General features: G+C 49.0%; 1 protein-coding gene across 3 annotated transcripts; it reads left to right on the top strand.

Annotated features, from left to right (window-relative positions):
- Positions 1–1,516: 1,516 nt before the first annotated feature.
- On the top strand, positions 1,517–16,889 carry SET (SET nuclear proto-oncogene; the record flags this gene model as incomplete). Of its 3 annotated transcripts, none has more annotated exons than XM_080709665.1 (8): positions 1,517–1,625; positions 9,018–9,075; positions 9,638–9,780; positions 10,022–10,125; positions 10,216–10,329; positions 13,209–13,379; positions 13,465–13,611; positions 16,666–16,889. In XM_080709665.1, the coding sequence occupies 8 exons, from the start codon at positions 1,517–1,519 to the stop codon at positions 16,687–16,689; spliced, it is 870 nt and encodes a 289-aa protein (XP_080565791.1). In that variant the 3' UTR covers positions 16,690–16,889. The 3 variants fall into 3 exon arrangements, with proteins under 3 accessions (XP_080565791.1, XP_080565792.1, XP_080565793.1); XM_080709666.1 differs by lacking the exon at positions 1,517–1,625 and adding an exon at positions 7,803–7,875; XM_080709667.1 differs by lacking the exon at positions 1,517–1,625 and adding an exon at positions 8,121–8,163.
- Positions 16,890–22,141: the final 5,252 nt, after the last annotated feature.

Raw genomic sequence — 22,141 nt, 5'->3', positions numbered from 1 at the left:
AAGTGTGCCACCCTGTATGACTAAACCCAGGTATTCTATCTCTGAGTTACACCCAACTTGTTTTACTTTTGTATTTATTATTTATTTTGTGTGGTGCTGGGGATTGAACCCAAGGGCATTCTACCTCCAAATTATACCCTCGGCTTTTTTTTTTTTTTTTTTGGTGGTACTGGGGTTCCTGGAAACCCTTCTACTTCTGGGCTACACTCCCAGACCTATTTTAATATTTTATTTTGAAACAGGGTCTCTTTTTGAACCTGCGCAATCCTCCTGTCTCTGCCTCCCAAGCGTGGGGATTACAAGCCTGCGCCACCACGTCCCGCTGTCAGCTTTATTTTTAATAATTATTTTTATTTTGAAACAGGGTCTCACTAAGTTATGGAGAGCCTAAGTAACTGAGGCTGGCTGTAAATCTGCTACCCTCCTGTTTGAACCTCCCAAATACTGGGATTACAAGCCTGTACCACCATACCCGGCTTTATTTTTTATTTTGAAAAAAGGGTCTCATTAGGTTGCTGAGAGTCTTGTTAAGTTCCGGAGGCTGTCCTTGAACCTGCAATCCTCTTCTCTGCCTCCCAAATACTGAGATTACAGGAACGCACCACCCTGCCAGGCTCTTTTTAATTTTTTAATTTTATTTTTTTAATTTTTAATTTTTGCAGGTCTGGGGCTGGAACCCAGGGTCATTCAACCTCCGAGCTACACACCCCTGTCCTATTTTTAATTCTTTATTTTGAAACCGGGTCTCACTGAGTTGCAGAGGGCCTTACTAAGTAGCTGAGGCTGTCCTTGAACCAAGATCCTCCAGTCTCTGCCTCCCGAATGCTGGGATTACAAGCGTGCGCCACCACGCCCGGCTCTTTTTAATTTTTTATTTTGAAACAGGATCTCGTGAAGTTGCTGAGCGTGGAACCTCTGATCGTAGGGTCTCAGCCTCCCAATTCTGGAATTACCGGTGTGTGCCACCACGCCCGCTGGGAATCCCTTTTTTCAACTTTCCATCTAAGCCGGCTGGGAAAGGAGAAGGTTGGGAGGAGTTCGCCAGATAAGGGAGTGGGGGTGGGGTGGCCGAAGAACGTTCTAGGCAGAGGTGAGGCCGCAGCACATGGTTAAGTCTTCCGGGGACCCAATGGATAAAGAAAAGAGGACGCGCTCTCAGTGGGGCTGGACTGTCTTTAGGGGAGCTCTTGGACTGGGCAGGGAGAGGGGCTGGTGTTCCCCGTGGAGAGCCTGGCTAAAACACTCAGAGCAGCTCTTCCCAAGGAAAAGCTGCCCCCTCCTCTGCCGCCCCGAGTGCCCCGCAGAGAGGCTGGGAGCGGGAGAAAGAAATTCCTCCGGATTGGAGGGAGGGCGGGGCAGGGGAGGGCAGCGAGGTGTGCGAGTCCCACTGTCATGTAGATATTCCTCCGGGCTGGGCGGCTGCTGAGCTGATTTAAACCCTCAGCACCTGGGGCTACCTCTGTTCTCCAAGCCGAGCTGGGGATCCCGAGAGTTCGCTCCTGGCTTCCCTGGCGGCATGGCCCCCAAACGCCAGCCTTCACTCTCGCCCCAAAGGAAGAAGCCCAAGCTGCCTCCCGCCTCCCAGCCCGCAGACACCTCGGCCTCTCCTGGCTTGCCCAAGGCCGGTAAGTCTCTAGGCTCCATCTTACTGGAGATACAGGAGTTTGCAAGGGTTAACTCGGATTTTCTTTTCCCCCCATGCTTTTTTTGTGTGTGTGGGTCTGGGGATGGAACCCAGAGGCATTCGACCTCCGAGCTACACCCCCTGCCCTGTATTTTATTCTTTATTTTAAAACAGCGTCTCACTGAGTTGCGAAGGGCCTCACTAAGTAGCTGAGGCTGTCCGCGAACCGCGATCCTCCAGTCTCAGCCTCCCGAATGCTGGGATCACAAGCGTGCTCACCAGGCCCGGCTGCCATCCTTCTTGAGATGTGACCCCAAGCTCCCATGAAGGGTTTTCAGCCTGGGGTGCGTGGATTAGGTCGATGTGAGAAACAGCCAACAGGCCTGGGCTGGGGAGTCCAAGGGAGCTCACCCCTGCCCCCAGCCCAACACCAAGGCCAAATCCGGCTCTCCAGCTTACAATGCTCTCTGCTGGGGCACCTCGTCCAGGCGAGTGGCACCGCCAGCCCGCGGCTACCCCCCCCCCCCCAGCCGAGTTCACCAGGCCTGGGGTCCCAGCCTCCTCAGCTTCTGAGACCTGGCCCCCTCTCCAGCTCTAGCCGCCTCCGCCAGCCCACATTCGGCCTAAATCACCGCCACCGCCTCCTCCCAGCCTGGCAAAGCCAGTCACGTGGCCGGCTCCCTGGTAAAACCCTCCCTAGCCTCCAAGTGGCCCTCCAGGTATGGGCTCAGACTTTTGCTCTGGCTCCAGGTCCCAGCACGCTTCAGACACGCCAAACGAGAGGCCTTGCTCTGGCACCCCTAACCTCTCCTCCCCACCTGGGGCTTGGCCTGAACCCCCAGTTGCCCCCTGCAGGGCCATTCCCCTGCCTGTGTACATCCCTCCTGAGGGGGCACTCCCTAGCTCCCGGGAAAAGTCACCCCTGAGCCTCAGCACTTTTATGTCAGGTGCCCCCTCTGCTCTGGCTGCACCCAGAGCCACCCCATCCTGGCCTTGTTTCTTTCTATCGAAATTACCAGTTTTTAGCCGGGCATGGTGGTGCACGCTTGTAATCCCAGAATTTGGGAGGCTGAGACCGGAGGATTGCAGTTCGTGGGCAGCCTGAGCTACTTAGTGAGGCCGTCTGCATTTTAGTGAGACCCTGTTTCAAAATAAAGAATAAAAAAAACAGCCGGGCGAGGCGGCCCAGGCTTGTAATCTCCGCGCTTGGGAGGCGGAGACTGGAGGATCGCACAGGTTTGAAGCCAGCCACGCTGGTTTAAGAGACCCTGTTTCCAAATAAAAAGTATAAAATAGGTCTGGGAGTATAGCCCCGAGGTAGAAGGGCTTCCAGGAACCCCAGTACCACCAAAAAAAAAAAAAAAAAAAAACCAGGGCAGGGGGTGTACCTTGGAGGTCAAATGCCCCTGGGTTCCACCCCAAGACCTGCAAAAAAAAAAAAAAAGAAAGAAATTACCAGTTTTAACTTGGGCGTGGTGGCACGCGCTTGTAATCTCAGAATTTGGGAGGCTGAGACCAGAGGATTGCAGATCACAGACAGCCTCAGCTACTTAGGCCCTTAGGCAACGTAGGCCTTTATTTTGAAATTAGAAAATAGGGCAGTGAGTGTAGCTCTGAGGTTGAATGCCCCTGGGTTCCATCCCCAGAGCCGAAAAAAAAAAAAAAAAAAGAAAAAAAGAAATTACGGGTTTTAGGCCAGGCCTAGTGGCTAGTGGCGCACGCTCATAATCCCAGTACTGGGGAGGCTGAGACGGTATGATTGGGGTTCGCGGCCAGCCTCAGCTACTTAGACCCTCTGCAACTTAGTGAGGCCCTGTTTTAAAATAAGGGATAAAAATAGGGCTAGGGGTGTTTGTAGCTCGGAGGTAAAATGCCCATGGGTTCAATCTTCTGTACTGCCAAAAAAGAAAAAGTGAAACTTGGAGGTGTGATGAGCTGGGGGCTGAATTTCTCGGGCAGTGATCTTGGGCATGGCTGGGGCTAGCCCACTTGTGGAAGGGACACTGGACTCCTGGGCCTCCTGAGCTCCTGTGGACCTGTTGATTGACTTTCCTGGGTCTAACAGTGTGGTACTACTGTCGGGGTGTGCAAGCCATTTTGTTAGGTAGATGACGTGATCTGTTTTGTTAGGTAGATGACGTGATCTGTTTCCTTCCTTCTGTATGTAGTAAGATGGGTTCAGTAGGCCTTTCTTTTTTGCAGTACTGGGGCTGGAACCAAGGGGCATTCTACCTCCAAGTCATAGCCCCAGCCCTTTTTTATTTTAATCTTTATTTTGAAGCAGAGTCTCATTGGGGTACAAAGGGCCTAAGTAGTAGCTGAGGCTGTCCTCGAACCGCGATCTTCCTGCCTCAGCTTTCCCATGCTGGGATTACAAGCAGCGTCACCAAGCCCGGCGTAGTTCCTAACGCTTGCTCCTTTGAGCCAACCACTGGCGCACAGTCAGTTCTGTTGAGATGGGTGGTAGATTCCCTCCCACCGTGAACAGCAAAATGTGGGTGAGTCTCTTACCTCTTTGCATTTAGTTCCCAAGAGAAAGACCAGAAGGAACGGCAGGGTGCAGCCACATCCCTCTAAATAAGGCTGATGCTGTCCTGTGGATACCGGTGAAAAAGGCCAGCACAAAGCTGTCTACCCCACGGTGCGCAGGACTGCAGCCCGTGCGGAGCCTCACTTTACAGATCAGAAAAACCCGGAGAGCGGGCGTGGTGGCGCACGCTTGTAATCCCCGCGCTTGGGAGGCTGAGACAGGAGGATTGCGCAGGTTCGAAGCCAGCCTCAGCTACTTAGTGAGGCTCTCAGCAGCTTAGTGAGACCCTGTTTCCAAATATAAAAATAAGTCTGGGAGTATAGCCTGGAGGTTGAAAGCCTCTGGGTTCCGCCCCAGTACCACACGCACACAAAAAAAGATAAAAGGGCGGGGGAGGCTGGAGGCTGCTGGAGGAGTTCAAGGCCATCCTAGCTGAGGTGTCTGGGCTGCTGACTGCGGTGCTTCTGCCTCTTTGAAGGAAGTGGGGAGAGGGAGGAATTCTGAGAGCGAGGTTGAGAGGCCAAGGACAGAACACGGAGCCCCCGGTGTTGGGGAAAGACCCTAACGGGCTCCTGTGCACGCGCACGCACGTGCTTACTCAGCTCAGCTATCTCCCGGCGCCCACGCCCGTGTTGTTTACTGGAAACTCTTGTCCTTTTGCTTTCTCTTTCTCTCCCATTCTAGGGCGCTCCTTACCGTGCTCTTGAGAAGAGCTGGGGAAGCTGGGCTGCTGGGAGGTTGGGAGGGAGTCTTGTCCACTGCCTAATCCGAAGGCACTGTCTCGGTGCCCCCTGCGGATGCTGGGGAAGCAGGTGGATTAGGCACTTCAGAGGCTCTGTAGGTAGCTGGTATCAACCTGTGGGGCAGGCTTTGTGGATGAAAACAGCAGCAGTGTTTTTCAGACCAGCTTTTGTCCCAGAAGCAGCCCTTGAAGTCTACTTAGTTGGGTGTGACTTGCATCTAAAAAGAAAAAGGAAGCCAGGCTTGATGGCCCATTCTTGTAATCCCTGTACTTGAGAGGCTGAGACCTGAGGTTCACAGGTTCAAGGACAGCCTCTGCAAGTAGTGAGGGTCACTGGGCGTGGTAGTGCACACTTGTAATCCCAGCGTTTGAGAGGCTGAGACAGAAAGATCCTGGTTCACGGACAGCCTCAGCTACTTAGTAAGGCCCTTTGCAACTCAGTGAGACCTTGTTTCAAAATAAAGAATAAAAATTAGGGCTGGTGCTGTAGTTCAGAGGTAGAATGCCCCTGGATTCCATCCTAATAATAATAATAATAATAATAATAATAATAATACCTTAAAGCCAGGTGTGGTGGCGCACACTTGTGATCCCAGTGCTTGGGAGGCTGAGGCAGGAGGATCACACAGGTTTGAAGACAGACTCAGCTACTCAGCTACTGTTTTCAATAAAGTAAAAAAATAGGTCTGGGAGTATAGTCCAGAGGTAGAAAAGCCCCTGGGTTCCACTCCCAGTACCGCAAATTATTTAATTAATTAATTAAAAAACTAAAATAACTTAGACCCTCCACAACTTAGTGAGATTTTGTTTCAAAATAAATAATAAAAAATAGGGCTGACAGAGGTAGAATGCTCTTGGGATTGGTCCCCAGTAAAACATACACAAATAGAAAATTAGGGTCACATCACTGTTAGTAAGGGGTAAATTTGGCTTTATATGTAGGTGTGTACATTGTCACAGTATCAAATTAGGTCCCATTAAAAAAAAAACTGAGGGTTGGGGGGGTGTTCAGTGCCCACCATGCATGTGACCCTGGTTCAATCCCTAGCACTGCAAAAAACAACAAAGCTTATCTGTGAACTGAGTACACAAAGATTTACATTGTATTTTGTGAGGATTTTGTAAAAAAAAAACACTTGCAGTATCACAGCCAGTGGCCCCTGTTACTACTCAGGAGGTGTGGCAGAGTCCCCAAGTCTCTTTGCAACTCTGTTAACATTCCAGCACTGGTTTGAAATAGGCCATGGAGAAAGTTTTTACATCACTGAAATCAACAGATGCTACAAAGTGTACGGGTTGCTGGTTGTCAAACATTTACCACTTTTATCATTGCTACGAATGATTCCGTTAAAGGGCCTCTCAACAGCAGGGCACCTACCTATCCCAGTGGTAGAGTGCAGGCCCTGGGTTCCACCTCCAGCACCACCCCTCCAAAAGAAAAGGCCTTTAAAGCGCTGCTCCGACTGCAACAGATGTGAATAGAGCTGGACTGGAAGGAGAATAAGGTTTAGAGGGAAGGAGTGTTCCGAGAACACATGTGCACTCCCTAATCGTGACTTGTATGCTACTTAGTTAATCTTTTTCGATCACCACCATGGACCGTCTCGAACATTAAAGGCCAAGATTGAGCTTTAAGGGCTGATAGTAAAACCTGAGTGCTGGATGTCAGACAACTCAGCCGCAAGATCTCGTTACAAACACCCGGTGGGGGGAGATTTCAGGCTTTTCCTGGTCCACGTGTTGGGGCCCTGGAGAGTCCAGTGAACTGGGAAGCCTTGTTTAAACAGAAAGGCCTGGGACCTTAGTGGCTTAGGGCTTTAACTAAACCTCGATGGCCCGTTCCTTAAGGTTCAAGGAACTTAACCCGGCGTACAGCACCCGGGTCCGCCGTCCCGCCTTCAGGGCTGGAGCCCGCTGCCAGGCAGGAGCTGGGTGCTCCGCACTGGGCGCTGGGTGGGCCCGAGGCACCTGTGGGTGATCGTGGCGCCTTCGCGAGGACCGAGTGTGACAACTTTCGACGTGCCTAGCTTCCTAACAGAAGCGGGTCCCGATAAGGGAGGGTGACTCGATTTGGGCGAGGTTTGTATTAAAACCCAGAAACGGCCGTGCGGGGGCCTGGACGGCTTCCGGCTTCGCACACCAGCCCGGGCGTGCGTCCCCGCGGCAGCTCCTCCAAGTAGAAAGTGGGGCGGGGGCCTTCTTCCTTCCCCCTCCCGGCCCGGGGCGGTTCGCGCCCGGATGTGCGGCCGGGCGGCGGCGGCGAGCACCCGCGCCTGCGCCGCCCCGCGGGGAGGGGCCGCCGCTCCGCCGCCACGTGACGCCGCGGCCCCGCCCCTCGCCGCGCGCGCTGCCCCGGGTCGGCGCGCAGGGCGGGGGGGGAGGGGCGCGCGCCGGGGCCGCCGTACGTCGCGGCGCCGCTTCCTCCCGCCTCTCGGCGGCCGGGGTCCCCGCAGGCCCCGCCCCCGGCGCGCCCGGCCAATGGCGAGGCGGCGCGAGCCTCCGGGCCGGGGGCGGGGCCTGCGCGGGCCCGCGCGCCTGCGCCCTGCGCCGCCCTCGCTGCGAGGAGGGGGTGGAGGAGGAGGCGGCTCGGGAGAGCGAGCAGCGAGCCGGAGCGCCGCGCGCCAGGAGCCCCGCCGCCGCCGCCGCCGCCGCCTCCCTCCGCCGCCTCCCTCCGCAGCAGCGCCGCGGCCGGGGCCCCGCCGCCGCCGCCGCCTCCTGGTCGCCGGGCCGCGAGGCCGCGGAGGAGCAGCGAGCGAGCGAGCGAGCGCGGGCGGCGAGCGGAGGAGCGAGCGACGCCGGGAGGAGGCGGCCGGAGCGAGGGCGCCGCGCGTGGCGTGAGGGGAAGCCGCTGCCCGCGCCCCTCGCCGTCCCTTCTCTCCCCTCCCCGCGCCCGAGCGAGCAGCACCATGTCGGCGCCGGCGGCCAAAGTCAGTAAAAAGGAGCTCAACTCCAACCACGACGGGGCCGACGAGACCTCAGGTGAGCGCGGGCGCGGCGGGGGCCGGCCGCGCCGCCATCTTCGCCGCCCGCCCGGCCGCTGGCCGGCGGGGCCCGGGGGCCGGCGGCGGGCCCGGCGCCCTTTCTTGCGCCGGCGGCGGGCCTGGGTGGCGCCGCGGCGGCGAGGCGGGGGCGCTGCGGCCTGCGGCGGCGCGGACCCCCGCCCTCGGCCCTCCCCCTCCTCCGCCCGCCCTCCCTCCCGAGAAGCCTCTTTATTGTGCTCCGCCATGATGCCTCGCTCCCATCAGCCGCCGCCGCCGCCGCCACATGGTGCGGCCTCCGCGCGGCCCGCCGGCCCCGGCCCCGGGCTGCGGGGCGGCGGGGCCGGAGCACGCGGCCCGGCCTGGCCGGCGAGGATGCTCCGCCGCCCGGCGCGCTCCACGTGGGCGGCCCCGGGCGCGCCGAGGGTCCGGCGCGGCGGCCGAGCACGCGGGGCCGGGACCGGCCGGGCCGGACAAAAGGGCCTCCCGGGAGCCCAGCCCTCGCCGCCCGCGGGCCCCTGACCTCACTCGGCCCCAGCGGGCCGCCGTGGAGGTCGGGCCGCCCGCCGGCGGGAGCGGAGGGAAGGTCAGGGTGGAAGCCGGGGCGCGCACCCCGGGGCAGGGCCGAGCGTCCGGGCCGTGAGCTCCGCGGGTGCCGCCTTTGTCGGGGGGTCTGGCTGTGCCCCTCGAGGGGCTGCGGAGAAGAACCTTGAACTTGGTGCGTTGAGCTAGGTGAGGGCGTCAGGGTCGTGGCTTCGTCTTCCTATTGGAGCCAGCCGCGGGAACTGCTCCGGTGCAGATGCACGAGGTGACAAGTAGGAAGCATCAAGCGTTTCTGAGGAAGGCCACTTGACGATAGACGATTTTATCAGAGAAACCTCAACTGGGAATCTTGTGCGGAAACTCTAAAAACTGCTAGAGTGAAACGTTTCCTGAGTGGGCTAGCAGATCCTGTGACTGGTAAATGGGCTCCTAATGAGGATAATTTGTCAGCTATATGCGGGAACACGTGTAGAGCGTGCCTTGTGCTAGACACTTTAGAAACACTTGTCCCGTTCTTCACGCCGTCGACTGTTAAGTCAACCGCAGGAAGATTGGCTTATCTTACACTTAGTATTGAGTCTTATGCTCCCTTTTTTGCAGAAAAAGAACAACAGGAAGCAATTGAACATATCGATGAAGTACAAAATGAAATAGACAGGTAAAGTCTTTGTTAATTTGGAGAAGTTTTGTGACGTGTATCTAATAGCCTAGACATCTTTGAAAAGGTGGTCAATTAAATCAGTATTCACTAAGGGAAGATGATTATATCTTGGTAGGAAATGCCACCTCGGTTCACTGCTGTTTTTCTATGAAATGTTTGTTGAGTACCTTGACCCTGCAATGGTTGGCTTTGCTTTTAAAGGCTACGAATTTAAAAACTGGTAGTGTAAGGATGTTGATGGTTGAGCATTATGGTAACAGTGTTGTTCTAACTTGCCTTGTAACTTTGTTACTTGATTAGCACCTTTGCTAGGAATCTTACTTTAGAGAAACAATTGGAATCTGCCTGAAAATAGGGTAAATGAAGTAAAGTACAATGTTACCAGAATACTCTTTGGGGGGACTGTTACACTTCTCTTGTATAAATTGATAAAGTTGACATCTCAGTTTGGCTATTAAAGTTATTTTGTACAGTCCTAAAGTGAATAAGTGTACATTCTGTAGTCTCTAGCCATTTGTAAAATAACCATTCTTGTCAACATTCTTTTCATTTGCTTTAGACTTAATGAACAAGCCAGTGAGGAGATATTGAAAGTAGAACAGAAATATAACAAACTCCGCCAACCATTTTTTCAGAAGAGGTCAGAGTTGATCGCCAAAATCCCAAATTTCTGGGTAACAACATTTGTCAACCATCCACAAGGTACGTCGTGGGCAGAGCACTGTTAGAGGAAGATGGGATGTTTCCTAAGTTGGAGGGAGGAGCCTTGGTGATAACTTGTGACTAACTTTAATTACTTGATTGAAAATAGTAATAGCTCTGGCACTGAACATTTTGGCTTCCACTTGTTAGGAAACGAAAATGCTCACTAGATGTGGAAATCTTTTTAAAAAGAGATCGCTTAACGTTCGCTTCCTTAAACTTGATCTGTAATGTGTCCTAGTGTCTGCACTGCTTGGGGAGGAAGATGAAGAGGCACTGCATTATTTGACCAGAGTGGAAGTGACAGAATTTGAAGATATAAAATCAGGTTACAGAATAGATTTTGTAAGTTTTTATGTTCTTGTCACTGTAGAAATTAATTGGAACTTGGATTAGAAGAGCTGCTTGTATTAATTTCTTAATCCTTTATTTTAGTATTTTGATGAAAACCCTTATTTCGAAAATAAAGTTCTCTCCAAAGAATTTCATCTGAATGAGAGTGGTGATCCATCTTCAAAGTCCACTGAAATCAAATGGAAATCTGGAAAGGTAGGCTTTGGAGAATTAGTGAACAAAAATAATAGTTTGTAGCCAGATGTGGCACCCCCTGTAATTGTAGTATTTGGGAGGCTGAGGCAGGAGAATCATGGGTCCGCAGCCTTTCTCAGCAATGTAGGGAGGCTTCCAGCATTCTGTTTTCCAGTTAAACAGTAAAATAGGCAGGAGGGTACAGTTCATAGGTAGAATGCCTCTGGGTTCAATCTCTAGCACCACAAAAATTTTAAAAAGAGGCTGGGCATAGTGGCACATGGTTTTTAATCCCAGTACTTGGGAACCTGAGACAGAAGGATCACCGGTTTGAGGATACTCTCAGCAAGTAGTGAGACTCTGTCACCCTAGCACGAACCTATTTCAAAATAAAAATAGGGTTTGGGGTTACCTTGCTTCTGAGTTCAATCCCCACTACCTGAAAAATGAATTTAAGAAATAGGACACTGGGGCTGTAGTTAGGTAACATATCCCTAGTTCAACCCCCAGCATAAAAAATATTCTGTTCACATATGTGTTTAAGTTAATAAGATCTAATTTGTGTGGGTGTGGTGCTGGGGATGGAATCCAGGGGCATTCTACCTCTGAGCCACATCCCCAGCCCTATTCTTTATTCTGTATTTTACAGTCTCACTGAGTTGCAATAGGCCTAAGTTGTTGAGGCTGTCAGAAAACCATGATCTTCCTGACTCAGCCTCCTGAATGCTAGGATTAAAGCATGTGCCATTGTGCCTGGCTTAAATTTTCATACTGTATTAATGCTAATAGTTGTCTTCTGATTATAAGAAAAACTCAGTTGGGTGTGGTGACACACCTCTAATCCCAGTACTTGAGAGACTAGACAGGAAGATTGCAGATTCAAGGATAGCCTCAGCAATTTGGGCTAAAGTAGGGCTGGGACTTTAGCCTGGAGATAGAAGGTCCTGGGTTCTACCCCAGTACCACAAAAGGAAATAAAAAGCTAAATTTGGTTGATAATCTGGGGAAGCAGTCTTATAAAAGACATACTTATCTTTCTTCTATACTTTTTTTTTTTTGTGGTTTAGTTGATGGTACTGGGGGTGGAACCTAGGGGCATTTTGTCTCTGAGCCACACCCCCATCCCTATTTTTTATTTTGAGACAGTCTCACTGAATTGCAAAGGGCATCACTAAGTAGTAGCTGAGGCTGGCCCTGAACTGAACTTTGATATTCTTGTCTCCACCTCCCAAGTGCTGGGATTACAAGCACGTGCCACCACGCCCAGCTCCCTTTTTTGATAATTGGGGGTGAACCTAGGAGTCTTTCAGAGAGCTATGCTGCCAGCCCTCTGTATTTATTTATTTATTTACTTTTTGTGGAACCCAGGGGCTTTCTACCTCTAGGCGATACTCCCAGACCTATTTTGTATTTTGTTTGGAAACAGGGTCTCACTAAGTTGCTGAGAACCTCACTAAGTATCTGGGGCTGGCTTCGAACATGCGTGATCCTCCTGTCTCAGCCTCCCAAGCGCTGGGATTACAAGCGTGCGCCACCACGCCCGGCTATATTTTTTATTTTGAAGCAAGGTCTAAGTTACTGTGCACTTGTAACTGTACATTTTGTAATGGTTTTAGACACTAATTGTATACTATAGTTCCTGTTCTGATGATGACATTTTGTGTTGTGCTGGAGATTGAACTGAGGGGCTTTCTCCAACTAAGCCTCACTCTTCGCCCTAGGTTAGTGTTTGTGTGTGACTGAGGATTGAACATGGGGGCATTCTACCTCCAAGCTACACTTCCAGCCCTAGTTTTTATTTATTTTAAAGCAGGCTCTCACTAAATTGGAGAGGGCCTCACTAAGTCTAGCTGAGGCTGACCATGAACCTGCAGTCCTCCTGTCTCAGCCTCCCAAGTACTAGGATTACAAGTGTTTTTCACCACACCCAGCGACCTTAAAAATAACATCATCATCATCATCATCATCATTATGTACTGGGATTGAACCCAGAGGCATTCTACTTCCAAGCTATACCCCCAGCCCGATTTTATTTATTTGGGAACTTGGTCTTTTTTCATTGAACCCAAGGCATTCTACCTTCGAGTTATATACCCAGCCTTTTTTTTTTTTTTTTTTTTTTCTTTTTTGTTTTGTGGTACTGGGGTGGACTGGAGCTGAGAGGCTCACTCAGCTGAAGCTGGCATTGAACCTCCTGTCTCAGCCTCCCAAGCACAGGGATTACAAGTGTGCGTCACCACGCCCGGCTTCCAGCCTTTTTTTTTTTTTTTTTTGTGGTCTGGGGATTGAACCTAGAGGCATTCGATCTCTGAATTACAGCCCCTGCCCTATTTTTTATTCTTTATTTTGAAACAGGGTCTCACTAAGTTGCGGAGAGCCTAAGTAGCTGAGGCTGAACCTGTGTGATCCTTCTGTCTCAGCCTCCAAAGTACTGGGATTACAAGCATGCGCCACCACACTCGGACCGGCCTATTTTGAAACAGGCTCTCACTGAATTGTGGAGGGCCTTGCTAAATTGCTGAGGATGGTCACGAAGCTCCAGTCTCAGGCGTTCAAGGGCTGGGATTACAAGCATCTACCACCACGGCTTACTCACCTTTGGCCTTTTGTTTTGAACAGGGTCTCACTAGGTACTTCAAAGTACTGGGATTACAGGTGTGAACCACCACACCTACTGGGGTGATTAGTTTTAAATTGGCACGCCCCTTTAATCCTAGTTCTCTTGAAGGCTAAGACAGGATTACAGGTTCAGAAACCCTCAGCAGCCTAGTGAGACTGGAGTAGAATGCTTCTGAATGCACACATGCTTGCCTATATGCATGTATGTGCATGTAGTGAACAATCTGTAGGGCATTAGGTGTTGTGAGGATTAATATCAAGAGTTCCTTCCTTTCATTTAGGATTTGACGAAACGTTCAAGTCAAACACAGAACAAAGCCAGCAGAAAGAGGCAGCATGAGGAGCCAGAGAGCTTCTTCACCTGGTTCACTGACCACTCTGACGCAGGCGCAGATGAGTTAGGGGAGGTCATCAAAGACGATATCTGGCCAAATCCCTTGCAGTACTACTTGGTGAGTCCTGGAGATTGAGTTACTCAGGGCCGCACTTCTTGGCAGAAAAAATAGTTCTTAAGGCAACCCTTTATTTCTCTGTAAGGTTCCTGATATGGATGATGAAGAAGGGGAAGGAGAAGAAGATGATGATGATGATGAGGAAGAAGAAGGACTAGAAGACATTGATGAAGAGGGGGATGAGGACGAAGGGGAAGAAGATGAAGATGATGATGAAGGGGAGGAAGGAGAGGTAAAAGGAAGTTGGCCAGACCCAGAAGATAGTCTAAAGATTTCACTGTTTGGAGGGTGTAGTTGAGAAAATGAGCCGCCTGCGGTGGCACGTCCTTGTAATCTCAGCACTTGGGAGGGTGAGACAGGATCAAAGGTTCAAAGCCAGCCTCCTGTAACTCAGACCCTTGTTCTTTTTTTTATTTTTTATTTTTGCAGTACTAGGAATGGAATCTAGGGGTATTACCTCTGAGCTGTACCTCCAGCCCTATTAATTCATTTTGAAACAGGGTCTCACTGAGTTGCAAATGGCAAAACTAAGTAGCTGAGGCTGTCTGAACTGCTATCTTCCCGAATACTGGAATTACAAGCTTATGCCACCACTCCAGGCTGAGACCCTATTTCCTAATGAGATAAAATTGAATTTGAGCTGGAGGTGTAGCTTGGAGGTAGATTGGCTCTGGATTCAAATAAAAGTGGAAATGAGCCGGGCGTGGTGGTGCTTGGGAGGCTGAGACAGGAGGATCGCACAGGTTCGAAGCCAGCCGCACTGGTTTAAGAGACCAAATAAAAGTATAAAATAGGTCCAGGAGTGTAGCCTGGAGGTAGAAGGGTTCCATCCCCAATACCACCAAAAAAAAAAAGTGGAAACGATAGCTCATTTTTATCTTGTCTTAACTGAGGCTCCATTTTTATTTATTTTTGTGGTACTGGGGGTGGAACTCAAGGGCTTTCCTACCTCCAGGCTATATATACTTCCAGACATTTCATACTTTATTTGGAAATGGTTTCACTGAGTTGCTAAGAGCCTCACTAAGTAGCTTCAACCTGCGCAGTCCTGTCTTCGCCTCCCTAGTGTGGGGATTACAAGCGTGCGCCACCACGCCCCGCCACCCTCTTTATTTTGAAACAGGGTCTGAGTTGCAAAGGGCCTCTCTAAGTACCTGATGCTGTCTGTGAACCGCGATCTTCCTGTCTCAGCCACCCCAATGCTGGTATTTACATGTGTGCCACCACGCCTGGCTTAATTGAGGCTACTTTTCTAGTTGGTTCTTATGACCACAAACGCTGCTCTTTCCCTAGCCAGTACTTAACAAGAGCAGGATGGGTATAGCCCGTGGTCAAGTTCAGATATATTTCCCTAGTTGAGCAGCATGCAGAGCTAGGAGTGCGAGCGCACTCTTGTAATCCCAGTGTTAGGAGGCTGAGGCGGGTGGCCTGCAGGTGTGTGGCTGGCCTCAGCTACTTAGTGAGGCCCTCTGCAACTTAGACCTTTTTAAAGTAAAAATAGGGCTGTTGATGGAGCTCAGAGGTAGAATGCTCCTGGGTTCCATCTCCAGTACTGCAGGGGGAAAGGCATTGTGTAGTTGGTGTAGTGGTCCAAGCTCATAATCCCAGTACTCAGGAGGTTTAGGATGATTGCAGGATTGAGGGCAGCCTCAGCAAGTAGTGAGACTCAACTTGGTGACGTTGTTTCAAAAATAAAAATAGAGCTGGAGTGTAGCTCAGATGTAAAATGCCCTGAAGTTTTGTGCCCCCCTCCCCCCATTATGGTGCTGGAGATTGAATTTGTATGTAGGCAGTCTACCACTCAGCAACATCTGAACCTAAACTACAAAAAAATGTTTTAGCAGTTAAATTGTGGTAAGCTGGGTATGGTGGAGCACACTTGTAATTCTAGTTCTTGGGAGGCTGATATCAGAGGATCACAGATCCTTAGCCATACTAAGGAGCTTAATGAGACCCTGTTTAGGTCTCTGCTCAATGATTGGTTAGCATTGAGAAGTTACTTATCTCAAAACTATATCTTTTGTGGAACTGGGGATGAATCCAGGGAGATTCTACCTTCAAGCCACATTCCCAGACTTATTTTTATTTTGAAACAAGGTCTTGCTAAATTGCTGAGGCTTCAATCCTGTCTCATCCTCCCAAGTACTGGAATTGGTAACATGAGGAGTGTTCTTTTCTTTTTTATGTTTTTTTATTTGGAAACAGGCTCTCTTAAGAGAGGCTGGCTTTGAACCTGCGCGATCCTCCTGCCTCTTCCTCCTCCCAAGCACGGGGAATACACGCATGCGCCATCATGCCCGGCGAATGTTCTTAATTTGATTCAGATTGATAGATAAATTTGGAAAATTGAGTGCTTCCAGAATACAATGCCCTCATGTTTCATAGTGGTTCATTAGGATGGTAGTATGTCCAGCATGGTGGCGTATGATTATATTCCCAGTACCTGGGATGCTGAGACAGGATCACAAATTCAAGGCTAGTCTCAGCAATTTAGGAATTTTCTGTTTCAAAATAAATTAGTAGCCAGGCATGGTGGCACATGCCCGAAATCCCAGTATCTAGGAGGATGAGACAGGATTGCAGGTTTGTAGCCGGCCTCTGCAATTTAGACCCTGTTTCAAATTAAAAGAATAAAATAATGAGCCGGCCCTGGTGTAATCCCAGCATTCAGAAGGCTGAGACCAGAGAAACACAGTTCACGGCCAGCCTCAGCTACTTGTGAGGCCCTACCGCAAGTTAAGTGAGACCCTGTTTCAAAATAAAGAATAAAAAATTGATCTGGCGGTGTAGCTTAGAGGTCAAATGCCCCTGGGTTCCATTCCCAGGCCTACAAAAAAAAGAAATGAAATGGGCTGAAGCTCAGACAGATGGGATGGCCCTGGGTTCCATTCCCAATACCACAGTCACAAAAAATCAGTAAAATGGGGCTTGAGGTATAGCCCAGACAGAAAGCCCCAGGGTTTAATCCCTGGTACTTTAAAAGAAATAGGGCTGAGCCGGGCGTGGTGGCGCATTCAGGAGGCTGAGACCAGAGGATCGCGGTTCGCGGACAGCCTCAGCTACTTAGGCCCTCTGCAACTCAGTGAGACCCAGTTTCAAAATAAAGAATAAAACATAGGGCAGGGGGTGTAGCTTGGAGGTAGGATGCCCCTGGGTTTCATCCCCAGACCGCAAAAAGAAAAAGGGCTGGAGTGTAGTGTACCTCAGGAGGTGGAGATGGCCTCCGTTCAGTCCCCAGTATCCTTGTAATTAGCCCTGAAGATTAACTGCCTGCTTTCTCTTTCAGGAGGATGAAGGAGAAGATGATTAATTGAACACTGATGGATTCCAACCTTTTTGTTTCTTTTTTTTTTTTTCTTCTTTTTTTTTCCAGTCCCTGGGAGCAAGTTGCAGTCTCTTTCTTTCCCCTTCCCCACCCCTTTGTGCTCAGTCGCCCTGTTCTTGAGATCTCTTTTCTCAATACCGTCATTCTCAACTTATTTTGGGGGGAAAATACCTTGCGCAGAATACAATGGGAAGAGAATCTCTACACCCTTCTGTTCTAAATTCATTTTTATCCCTGTCAACAAAAACTGTATGGAATCAACACCACCGTGCTCTGTGGGAAAAAGAAAACCCGCTCCCTCGGCTCTGCTGGGGCTGGAGGGCGCGGGGCCCTGTGTAGTAGTGCATAGAATCCTAGCTTCTTTCCTCCTTTCTCTGTATATTGGGCTCAGAGATTACACTGTGTCTCTATGTGAATATGGACAGTTAGCATTTACCAACATGTACCTGTCTACTTTCTCTTGTTTAAAAAAAGAAAAAAAAACTTAAAAAAATGGGGATATAGAAGGTCAGCAAAGGGTGGGTTTGAGATGTTTGGGTGGGTTACGTGGGCATTTTGACAACATGGCTTCTCCTTTGGCATGTTTAATTGTGATGTTTAACAGACATCCTTACAGTTTAAGATGACACTTTTAAAATAAAATTCTCTCCTAATAATGACTTGAGCCCTGCCACTCGATGGGAGAATCAGCAGAATCTGTAGGATTTTATTTGGAATTGACATTCTCTATTGTAATTTTGTTTGTTTATTTTTAAATTTTCTTTTTTGTTTTCACTGGAAAGGAAAGATGATGCTCAGTTTTAAACGTTAAAAGTGTACAAGTTGCTTTGTTACAATAAAACTAAATGTGTACACAAAGGATTTGATGCTTTTCTCTCAGAATAGATGTACTATGACCTTCGAGTTTGACTTGTTATAATATCATCGTCAAACTTTGTCACCCTAACTTCGTATTTTTTGATACGCACTTTGCAGGATGACCTCAGGGCTATGTGGATTGAGTAAAGGGATTGAATCAATGTCTTAAATGTCTCCATAGCTGGGAAACATGGCTACAAATTAGCTGTTGGTTTCTGAAAATGCTCATGTCATTTGGGATACGAGAAACTCAAAACTGAGTTGTGAGTTGTACCCTTGATTTTTATCTCAAATTGGCAGTTTTTAAAATAGACCTTTATTTACCTGGATATAATAAATTATGCCTGCCACCACCACCAAGCAGACCTGGTGCTGTAATGCCAAGTTGTACGTGGGACAATTGCTGGCATGTCTTCATTGACACACTAATGTGGCCAAGAAGATGGCTCTCAGAGCAAGAAGTTTGGGCTGGTGGCCAGGAGCACGTTTTGTCTCAAATCCCAGGTACCTAGCATAAAGCGCTCAAATGCCACTGTGTGAATCTGGGTGGGATGACGGACTGCGCTCTGCTCAGTGTCACTGTGCAGAGAATAACCTTTTGGGAAGCTACCTAATGCATAAGCTTTTTAATGCTGTAAAATATAGCTGAAATTAAATGCCACTTTTTCAGAGGTGAATTAATGGACAGCCTGGTCAAATTCAAAGCTTTTTGATGTATAAAACTTTATATATGGAACTATTCCATCAATAGGCAAAGTGTAACCAAAACCTGTCTAGATGGATAGTATGTAATTTCTGCACAGGTCTCTGTTTAGTAAATACATCACTGTATACCGGTCAGGAATCTTGCTCCAATAAAGGAACATAAAGATTTTTTTTTGGACTGGGGTTATTCGCCTTGTTTTGTAGAGAAATGTTACTTGGTTTGAATTTGATGGTACTCAAGTTTAGTGACTGGGGGAAGGGGAATTCTACTCAAATAGATTAGCAGTGATTAGAATATGGGTACTTCTGTATGCAAAGGACTGATCTGGTTGGCATAAAACTTAAGGACAAGCCGGGCGTGGTGGGCACGCTTGTAATTCCAGCATTTGGGAGGCTGAGACCTGGAGGATCGCGGTTCGCGGACAGCCTCAGCTACTTAGTGAGGCCCTCTGCAACTCAGTGAGACCTGGTTTCAAAATAAAGACTAAAAAATATAGAGCAGAGGGTGTAACTCAGAGGTCAAATGCCCCTGGGTTTCACTTCCAGACCCACAAAAAAAAAACACTCATGGACAAATTAACACTTTTTTCTCCCCTTTTTCAATTTGGTTTTGCTGCCCATGCTGGTCTCAAACTTGTGGCTTTGGCTGGATGTGGTCTGGCACACACTTGTAATCCCAGTACTTGAGAGGCTGAGGCAGGAGCATTGAATTTTCACCATTTTAGCAAGGCTCCGCTATTGCTGAGATTTTCCTTTTTTGCAGTACTGGGGTTGACCTCCAAGGCACACACACCCCACAGCTGGATTTTTCATTATTTTGAAACGGGATCTCACTGAGTTGCAAGGGCCCTCATTAAGTAGCTGAGGCTGGCTACAAACCACAATGCCTCCCAAATGCTGGGATTACAAGCTGCATCACCACGCCCAGCCTTGCCCAAACCTATTTTTTACTTGGAAATGGGTTCTAAGAAGCTGAGACCGCCTGGGAACCTGTGATCCTCCTGTCTCAGCCTCCCAAGTACTCGGATTACAAATGTGCGCACTCCCACTCCAAGCTTGTCGGCCTTTTGAGTAGCCATATAGAGGCCATTGCCCCCAACTGTAAAGTCCTTTTTGGGGGATGTCAAGTTGGGAGCCTTAAAGCAGTTGCTCCCCTCCCTGTCATTCTCTTCTCCAGTTGTCAAGTCTTGTGAGGGGACGGGGTTGTAGGAGCGTGGTGAGCCACTCCTGGAATGCCATGCTTAGAGTGAGACAGAATTGCAGGCTAGAAATCAGCCTCAGGTTAGATACTCAGAAGCAGCCTAATGACATCCTGGGTTTTTTGTTGTTGTACTGGGGAAGGAATACTGAGGCATTTTATCTCTGCTATACTCCCAGCCCTATTTTTCATTTTGAAATGGTCTAAGTTGCAGATGTCCTCACTAGTGAGGCTGGCTGCACAGCTGTGGTCCTGTCTCAGCCTCCTAAGTGCTGGAATTAGGAGTGTGCCACCCCACCTGGCTTTTGCCCTTATAAAATGGGCTGGGGACAGTTGCATGGCTCCTAAAAAGGTATGCTTTTGACTTGGATGGGTTTGGGGAATATTTTGTGCATCAGAGGACTCTTAACAATTGTGTCTCTGGATTCACCTGGTAATCTATCACTAGTGCTGTGTAATAGCTAGTTTAGCCAGGTGGTGCTCACTGGGAATCCCAGTACTTGGGCAGCTAGGACAGGAGGATCACAGTTAGAAGCCAGCTTCAGTAGCACAGTGAGACCCTTTCCAAGGGGGGAAAAAAGCTGGAGGCATACCTTGGAGGTAGGGTGAGGCCCTTGGGTTCAATCCCCAGCAGCACGTGTGGGTGTACACACACACGTAGTTTTCCCTTGGCCCCAGAAAGTTTTTTTTTTTTTTTTTTAGATTATACTATAAAACTTTGGTACTGGGGTTCCTGGAAGCCCTTCTACCTCTGGGCCACACTCCCAGACCTATTGTATATTTTTTAATTTGGAAACAGGGTCTCTTAAACTAGCGCGGCTGGCTTCGAACCTGCGAGACCGTCCTGTCTCCACCTTCCAAGTGCGAGGATTACAAGTGTGTGCCACCACGCCCAGCTATAAAACATGAGTGTCACAAAAAGGTAGTTCTCTTAGAGAATAAAGACCTTAATTTTTTTTTTTTTTTTGTGGTTCTGGGGATGGAACTCAGGGGCGTTCGACCTTTGAGCTATACCCCCTACCCTATTTTTTATTTATTTTGAAACCGGGTCTCACTGAGTTGCAGAGGGCCTCAACTAAGTAGCTGAGGCTGTCCGCGAACTGCGATCCTCCGGTCTCAGCCTCCCGAATGCTGGGATTACAAGCGTGCGCCACCACGCCCGGCTTTAGACCTAAATTTCTTTGTAACACAGACAAGTTTGTTTTATGATTTTACCTCCAAGCTATGCTCAGTTGTGGAGGGCCTTGATAGGTGGTGCCCTTCTGAGACAAGTTATTTTACGGTGCTGGGGATCCAACCCAGACCTTCACACACCGGATAAGCACTTTATTCCTGATACAATTTTTTTTTTTTTTTTTGTGGTATTAGGAACTGAACCCAGAGGAATTTTACCTGTGAGATATACCCTCAGCCCTATTTTATACTTATTTTGAAACAGGGTCTCCTTAAATTGCAGAAGGCCTTACTAAGTAACTGGCCACACACCTGCAATAATCCTGTATCAGTCTTCCAAGGACTGGGATTACGGGTGCCGCCAGGCCTCCTGGGACTTTTTGCAGTGCTGAGGATTGAACACGAGTGGGCCACCACACCCCACTCAGACAGTCTCATAAAAGTTGAGTGTGGTGGTATTCTGCTGTAATCCCAGACTTGGAGGGCTGAGACAGGAGCATCGCAGGTTCATGGACAGCCTCAGGAACTTAGATGCTATTTCCAAATAAAGGATGAAAAATAGAGCTTGGGATATAGTTCAGAGGTAGAAAGCCCTGGGGTCAATCCACAGCAAACACACACACACACACACACACACACACACACACACACACACACGTGAATAACTGCACTTTCAAGAGTGCCCCACCCCAGCAGTGACAGCTCTGAAGCTGAGTTTACATATTTTGATATTTTGTGATGCTGGGGATTGAACCCGAGGGCACTCTGCCACTGAGCTATACTTCCAGTCCTTATTTTACTTTTTTTTTTTTTTTTTTGGGAACTGGGGGTTGAGTCCAGAGGCATTTTACCTCTGACCTAAACCCCCAGCTTTATTTTGAAACAGGGTCTCCCTAAATTGTTGAGGCTAGCCTCGAAACTTCAATCCTCCCCTTTCAGCCTCCTAAATACTGGAACCACAGGAGTGCGCCACCACGTCCCGGGCTTTATTTTTTGTTTGTTTTGATGTTAGAGATTGAGCCCAGGGCATTCAACCACACACACGCAGCCCTATTTTTTAACTTTTATTTTGAAATGATCTTACTAGGTTGAGAGTAACTACTTGTTAAGCTGCCCTCCAACCTATGATTCTCCTTTCAAGTACTGGGATGACAAGTGTTTGCTACCACACCTGGCTGTTTACTTTTTTTTTTGAACAGCTTCTAAGAAAAAGGGCCGTAGTTTGTGATAAAACAAAAATAGTTCAGCAGACTGTTATTTTATTTGTGGTACTGGAGAGTGAATCCAGGGGCATTCTAACAGTCCTATTTTTTATTTATTTTGAGACAGTCTTACTAAATTGCAGAAGGTCTCACTAAATTACTGAGGCTGACTGCAAACCTGAGATTCTTCTGTCTCAGCCGCCCAGTACTGGGATAACAAGTACACTGGCTTTACCAAGGAGTTTTTATTTTATTTTTTATTTTTTTGTGGTATTTGGGGTGGAGCCCAGAGGCTTTCTAC

Source organism: Muscardinus avellanarius (assembly GCF_963383645.1).
Source record: "Muscardinus avellanarius genome assembly, chromosome: 13".
Taxonomy (NCBI): Eukaryota; Metazoa; Chordata; class Mammalia; order Rodentia; family Gliridae; genus Muscardinus; species Muscardinus avellanarius.
The sequence above is the reverse complement of the archived record's forward strand: the minus strand, read 5'-3'. Positions and strand labels throughout refer to the sequence as shown.